At 53.1% G+C, this 7650-nt stretch overlaps 1 protein-coding gene across 1 annotated transcript in view; it reads left to right on the plus strand.

Moving 5' to 3' along the window:
- Nucleotides 1–7309, plus strand: part of pyroxd2 (pyridine nucleotide-disulphide oxidoreductase domain 2) — a 33231-nt gene extending 25922 nt beyond the window's left edge. Inside the window, 3 exon segments of the mRNA XM_078412714.1 lie at nucleotides 2793–3117; nucleotides 5551–5729; nucleotides 7130–7309. Coding sequence (XP_078268840.1) covers nucleotides 2793–3117; nucleotides 5551–5729; nucleotides 7130–7309 — 684 coding nt within the window.
- Nucleotides 7310–7650: the final 341 nt, after the last annotated feature.

Consider the following 7650-nt stretch of genomic DNA (forward strand, 5'->3'; position numbering starts at 1 on the left):
CCCTCCTCCCTCCCCCTCCTCCCTCCCTCCCTCCTCCCTCCCCCTCCTCCCTCCCCTCCTCTCCCGCACCAGCCTAGATCCCTCTCTCCCATCCTTGGGTCTCGGGGGCAACTTTAGCGCTGGTTTAGGCTTGCCTTAGGCTTAGTTGTTTTAGGTTTAGTATTATCACTTGCACCGAGGGATCCCTCCCAGGGTCACAGAGCTCTACTGGCCCTTCGGCCCACCTTGTCCGTGCCGACCACGTTGGCATTCTGGGCTAGTCCCACATTGCCTGCATTTGGTCCATTTCCCTCTGAACCTTCCTCTCCGCAAATCTGTCCAAGTGGTTTAAAAAAAATCCTAATTGTATCCGCTTCTCTAGCTTCCTCTGGCAACTTGTTCCAGATACGGACTGCCCTCTGAGTGGAACAGTTGCCCCTGAGGTTCCTCTGAAATCTCTCCCCTCTTGTCTTGAGCCTGTGTCCTCTAGTTTTAGAATCCTCTACCCTGGGGGAAAGACTGTGAGCGCTCACTTTATCGGTGCGGCGCGGTGCCTGAGACCCGGGTTATATCCAGACTACGCGCAGTGTGGACGGAGTTTGCACCTTCTGCCCGTGACCGCTCCGGTTCCCTCCCACATCCCAGAGACGTGCAGGTTTGCAGGTTAATTGCCCCTAGTGCGTGGGATAGAACCAAACTTTAGAGACAGGGCGGATACCCTCCGAGTCCGCGCCGACCAGCGATCACCAGCGGACACTAACGCTATCCCGCACACGAGGGACAATTTTACTGAAGCCATTTTCACCCGCATGTCTTTGGAGTGTGGGAGGAAACCGGAGCACCCGGAGAAAGCCCACGCGGGCAAGTTGGCACGGATGAGTTGGGCCGAAGGGTTTGTTTCCCTGCTGGAATGTTTGATGTCTTTATATTGACGAGTCTATCTGAGTTTGATACTCTGCAGTCAGATATTTTGGACACAGCTGGCCAGACATTTGACTCATTGTCCCCCAGGCTAAAGAACTATTGTTTATTTTTGCTTTCCAGCTCTCAGCCATAGATTTATAGGGTGACATAGCATGGAAACGGGCTGGTTGGGTTTGTTATTGTCGTGTGTACCAGGATACAGTGAAAACGTTGTTTGAGAGCTATCCATTTAGATCATTATCCGCACGTGTGCAATTAAGGCACACGCTGGTGCGTCTGTGGAATTCATTGCCACAGACGGCTGTGGAGGCCGTCAATGGATATGTTTAAGGCAGACATTGACAGATTCTCGATCAGTACTAGGGGTGTCAGGGGTTACGGGGAGAAGGCAGGAGCATGGGGTTGAGAGGGAACGATAGATCAGCCGCGATAGAATGGCGGAGCAGACCCGATGGGCCGAATGGCCTAATTCTGTTCCTAGAACTTGTACGAGTACACAAGCGCTACAGCTAGGAAAATTACCAGAGTGCAGAATATAGTGAGGAGGAGATACCTGATAGAGAGGTACATAACATGATGAGGCATACGGATAGATTTGGGTGGATGGTCAGAGCCTTTATCCCAGGGTGTAAATATCCAACATGAGACGGCAGAGGGAGGGACAAAGCTTTGTGGAGATGTGCGGGAAAAAAATGTTTTTTACACAGAGGGTGGTGAGTCGATGGAATGTGCTGCTGTGGGTGGGGTTGGGGGTGGGGGTGGGGGCAGATACGGTAGTGGTGTTTATGGGGCTTTTAGATAGGCACACTGATATGCAGGGAATGGGGGGGATATGCATCACGTGCAGGCAGAGTGGCATCATGTGAGGCACATACACTGTGGGCCGAAGGGCCTGTTTCCGTGCTATATGGCTCTGTGACTAACACCACCATACATAGAACAAACGGTACAGCACAGGAACAGGCCCTTCAGCCCACAAAGTCTGTGTTGAACATGATGCCAAGTTAAATTAATCTACTCCTGCACCTATTGTCTATTGTCACATGACCCATATCCCTCTATTCCCTGCATATCCACATGCCTACACAAAAGCCTCGTAAACACCATTATCATATCAGCCTCCACCACCATCACTGGCAGCGGGCTCCAGAGATGCTGCCTCCAGAGACGCTGAGTTACTCCAGCACTTTGTGTCTTTTTCTGTAAACTAGCACCAGCAGTTCTTTAAGCCTTAGACATAAACATTAGACATACAGCGTGGAACCATGCCCTTCGGCCCACCGAGTCCGCGCCGAACAGCAATCACCCCGTACATTAGCACTAGGGACAATTTTGCAACTTACCAAAGCCAATTAACCTCCAAACCCACGTGTCTTTGGGATGTGGGTGGAACCCGGAGCACCCGGAGAAAACCCACACAGTCATGGGGAGAAGATACAAACCCCGTACAGGCAGCACCCGTAGTTGGGATTGAAACCCGGGTCTCTGGCGCTGTGAGGCAGCAACTCTACCGCTGTGCCACCGTGCCGCCCTGAGAACATGGATAGGTGACGTTACTCTAGACTGAAGAAGGGTCTTGCCCCAAAAGATCGCCTGTTCTCCAGCGATGCTGCCTGACCTGAATTACTCCAGCACTCTGTGTTTTTATCTGTAACCCAGCGTCTGATGTTCCTCATATCCTCCGTCACGTTGAGCAAGTTAGATTTAGCTCTTGGGGCTAACGGAATCAAGGGATATGGGGAACAAAGCAGGAACAGGGTACTGATTCTGGTTGATCACCCATGATCACATTGAATGGCGGTGCTGGGTGGAAGGGCCAACTCCTGCACCTACTTTCTATGTTTCTGTGTCCCGTGGTCCGCTGACGTTGGCAGCTTCTGCCGTTGCAGGTGGGGGGACGACTGGCGAAGATGCAGGCACTGCTGCTGCTGGCTGCAACGCTGCTGCTCCTGTGCAGCTGGCCGGTGCCCTGCTGCGGCACGACTCCCACGGGCACGGCGGCGCCGGGCACTGACGCCGGGGCGGTGAAGCTGCGGCTGGCCGGGGAGAAGCGGACGCACCACGAGGGAAGGGTGGAGGTCTTCTACCAGGGGGCCTGGGGCACCGTGTGTGACGATGACTTCAACATCCACAGCGCCACCGTCATCTGCAAGCAACTGGGCTACGAGGGGGCACTGAACTGGGCGCACAGTGCCAAGTACGGGCAGGGGATTGGTAAGTGTGGGCGTCGTATGGGCGGGGGACAGGTAAAGGTAACACTGGATATCACAGGTAGCACTGTGGGAATTGTATGGGCAGGGGACAGGTAATTCTGTGGGTATCACAGGTAACACTGGATATCACAGGTAGCACTGTGGGTATTGTATGGGCAGGGGACAGGCAACATTAGACATTATAACGGCAGGGGCCAGGTAACACTGGGTATCATACTGGCGGAGGGGGAAACCTCTCCAAACCATCTCTTCAAGTAGGGGATGGGGTGAAGGGAGTGGGAATGGTGAGGTGGAGGGGAAGCGATGGCTAGGGTGAACTGGAGGGGATGGGGGGGGGGGGTGTGATGGGGATGGAGGATGGATGGGGTGGGGAGTAGATGGGGAGGAGGTGTTGAGGCCAGGGAGTGATAGTCATAGAGTTAACAAGTCATAGAGTCATAAAGCACGGAAACGGGCCCTTCGGCCCGACTCATCAATGCCGACCAAGAGTATAGGAAGGAACTGTTGATGCTAGTTTACACCAAAGATCGGCAGCAAGTGCTGGAGTAACTCAGTGGGCCAGGCAGCATCTCTGGGGAACATGGGTAGGTGAGATTTCGGGTCGGGGCCCTTCTTCAGACTGAAATGTGAAACCATGTCAAATGCGTTGCTGAAGTCTATCTAGACGTCTACAGTTTTTGTCCTCATCAACCTTTATGGTTCCCTCTTCAAAAAAACTCAATTGGATCTGTAAATCACGCTGGAATCTTGGACAAAAAGCAAACTGCCGGCGGAAGTGGAAGTGGGGGTCGGGCAGCATCCACGAAGGAAGCGTGGTCTGTCCATTTCCCTCCACAGATGCTGCCCGACCCGCTGAGTTCCTCCAGCACTTTGCGTTTTGCCCCGGCCTCCAATGAACCTGACGACTTCACACTGTGTAAGGTGGAGGAATGCTAAGGGTTACAGCCCTCTGAGTAATACAATTTTTCCTTATCTCAGTTCAGTTGATTATCTGCAGACGTGGGCCCCGCGGCCAAAGTCACTCATAACCTGCCTCTTCAAGCTCGGCTCTGCTCTCCTCTCTCCAGAGCTGGGGAGTTTAATAAACTGGTTTTCCCTGCTCGCTGCACAACCAACCTCTCTGGTCAATCTCTGCGAAACCCACTTCAATGCAAGCCCCCTAAAGCTGCTCAGGTCTCCACTCCACCACAGGTCATTCATAAGGTCACCAGTGACAGCAGCAGAATTAGGCCATTCGGCCCATCGTCTACTCCGCCATTCAACCATGGCTGATCTGTCTCTCCTTCATAACCCCTTTCTCCTGCCTTCTCCCCATAACCCCTGACACTTGCACAAATCGAGAATCTATCTATCTATGCCTTAAAAATATCCATTGACGGGCTCCACAGCCTTCTGTGGCAAAGAATGTCACAGATTCACTGAACAAAGAAGTTCCTCCATCTCCTTCGTAAAGCAATGTCGAAGGGCCGAATGACCTACTCCTGCACCTATTTTCTATGTTTCTATGTTTGTGTGTTTCTTTGGGAAGGAATTGTCCCTGGATCTGGAGGTGTGCGTTTCCACACTTCCCTACCTCTTGCCTGTTGGGAGAGGGGAGATGTTTCGGAGGTGCGGAGGCTGCTTCCCGCACAGACAGCGGAAACCAGGAGAGCAACCCACCCCGATCCCAGAGCGTGCAACCCGACCCGTCTCCAACAACAGCAGAGCTTCCCCACAGCTCACACACTCCTCTGCAAGGCCCGCTCAGCGTGAATGTTCCTGCTCTATCTCTCAGCTCAGTCTCATTCAGTAGCAGAACGCTCCTTATTCTGGAAAGGGTGCAGAGAAGATTCTCGAGGATGTTGCCAGGACTTGAGGGCCTGAGCAAAGGGGAGAGGTTGGGCAGGCTGGACTTTATGCAGGAGGCCAAGGGGTGATCTTATGGAGGTTTATAAGATCATAAGTGGAATAGATAGTGTGAATGCACAGAGCCTTTTACTAATCCTTTGATTCCAATAGACAATAGACAATAGACAATAGGTGCAGGAGTAGGCCATTCAGCCCTTCGAGCCAGCACCGCCATTCAATGCGATCATGGCTGATCACTCTCAATCAGTACCCCGTTCCTGCCTTCTCCCCATACCCCCTCACTCCGCTATCCTTAAGAGCTCTATCCAGTTCTCTCTTGAAAGCATCCAACGAACTGGCCGCCACTGCCTTCTGAGGCAGAGAAATCCACACCTTCACCACTCTCTGACTGAAAAAGTTCTTCCTTGTCTCCGTTCTAAATGGCCTACCCCTTATTCTTAAACTGTGGCCCCTTGTTCCCTGACTGTATCGGTCCATCACTCTATCGGTCAATCGTTCTTTTGCTCTGTCGCTATCTCTCCATCTCTCTCTCTCTCTCTCTCTCTCTCCTAACTCGATGACTCTCTGACCTTTTACTCGACCACAGGCACCATCTGGCTGGACAACTTGAGTTGCCGCGGCGAGGAGACCACGGTGGCGTCGTGCACCTCCAACGGTTGGGGCGTTAACGACTGCAAGCACTCCGAGGATGTCGGGGTGGTGTGCACGGAGAAGAGACGACCGGGCTTTGAGAACAAGGAGGCCTTCCAGGACTCCGATCTCCAGGTAGGCTCCGAGCAGCTCCCCTTCCTGCCCTCTCCCCACCTCGCTGGAGAAGCTGTGAGATGACTCCCCAACCCCCTCCCTGGTCCACTGGCTAACGTTGACTTGACCCGGTCCCATCCCGGTGTGGTTCCGATTTTTTTTAGATTTGGAGATACAGGGCAGAAACAGGCCCTTCGGCCCACCGGGTCCGCGCCGCCCAGCGATCCCCGCACACTAACACTATCCTACACACACTAGGGACAATTTTTACATTTGCCCAGCCAATTAACCTACATACCTACATGGCGTTGGGTACTCCTGAATTTGACCTGTCGAGCTGTTACATTGATGGACAGACGTACATTGGGGGTCGGCCACAGCTTTCAAAGATACAGCACGGAAACAGGCCCTTTGGCCCATCCTGTCCGCACCGACCAGTGATCCCTCCATACCCTAGCACTATCCCACGCACTAGGGACAATTTTGCAATTTCACCAAAGCCAGTTCACCAACAAACTTATACGTCTTTGGAGCATGGGAGGAAACCAGAGCACCCGGAGAAAACCCACGTGGTCACAGGGAGAGCGTATCAAACTCCACACAGACAGCACCCCGTTATCAGGATCGAACTCGGGCCTCTGGTGCTGGATGGCAGCAACTCTACCGCTGCGCCACTGTGCCGCCAAGGTCCTTTGAGTACCGGAGCAATAGTGAGCAGTTCTGAGAAAGGATGTGCTGGCTTTGGAGAGGGTCCGGCGGATGTCCATGAGAACGATCCTGGGAATGATTGGGTTAACGTATGATGAGCGTTTGTCGGCACTGGGCCTGTACCCGCTGGGGTTTAGAAGGATGAGGTGGGGGACCACATTGAAACGTATCGGGTAATGAAAGGGTCTGATAGAGTAGATGTGGGGAGGATGTTTCCACTAGTGAGAGAGTCTAGGTCCAGAGGGCACAGCCTCAGAATGAAAGGGCTTTCTATTAGAATGGAGATGAGGAGATATTTATTTAGCTAGAGGATGGTAAATCTGTGGAATTCATTGCCACAGACGGCAGTGGTGGCCAAGTCAGTGGGTATTTTTAAAGGGGAGATTGACAAGTTCTTGATTAGTAAAGGCATCAAAGGCTATGGGAAGAAGGCAGGAGGATGGTGTTGAGATGGGAAGATAGATCAGCCATGATTGAGTGGCGGAGTAGACTCGAAGGGCCGAATGGCCTAATTCTGCTCCTGTGTTTTATGAACCGATGGTGTGTGTTCAGCTGACTGGGTGGGGGTAATCTGCTTCTGTCTGAGGTCACTCTTGCTGCTGAGAGTGCAGCCGGTGTCTTTTTTCCAACCAAACAACCTCGGCTGCCCTGCACACATTCCATCGCACTTCCCATGGTTGTGGGGAATGAATGGGCCGGCTGTTTCCCCACAGCGTGGTCCCCATCCGTCTCACACTGCACCGTTATTCTCCGTCGCTGCCCGCCGCTCTCAGAAGCTGCGGACAGAAGCTGTCCCACGCTGGGTCGCGAGGTCACCGGCTTACCGCGTGTTCCCCAGTGACCCCTCCGTACGCACGTCCCACCGAGCGCCCACGTTTACACACCGACTCTGACACCAAGGCATTTCTCTGGGTGGCCCAGCAGTAGAGTTGCAGCCTCACAGCGCCAGAGACCCGGGTTCGATCCCGACTACGGGCACTGTCTGTACGGAGTTTGTACGTTCTCCCTGTGACTGCGTGGGTTTTCTCCAGGTGCTCTGGTTTCCTCCCACGCTCCAAAGACGTATGGGCTTGTAGGCTAATTGGCTTCTGTAGATTCTGTAGTTTTAGAGATACAGTGCAGAAACAGGCCCTTTGGCCCACAGATTCCGCGCCGACCAGCGATCCTTGCACACTAACGCTATCCTACGCACTCGGGACAATTTACAATTATACCAAGCCAATTAACCTACAAA

Source organism: Rhinoraja longicauda, chromosome 16 (assembly GCF_053455715.1).
Source record: "Rhinoraja longicauda isolate Sanriku21f chromosome 16, sRhiLon1.1, whole genome shotgun sequence".
NCBI classification, from domain to species: Eukaryota; Metazoa; Chordata; class Chondrichthyes; order Rajiformes; family Arhynchobatidae; genus Rhinoraja; species Rhinoraja longicauda.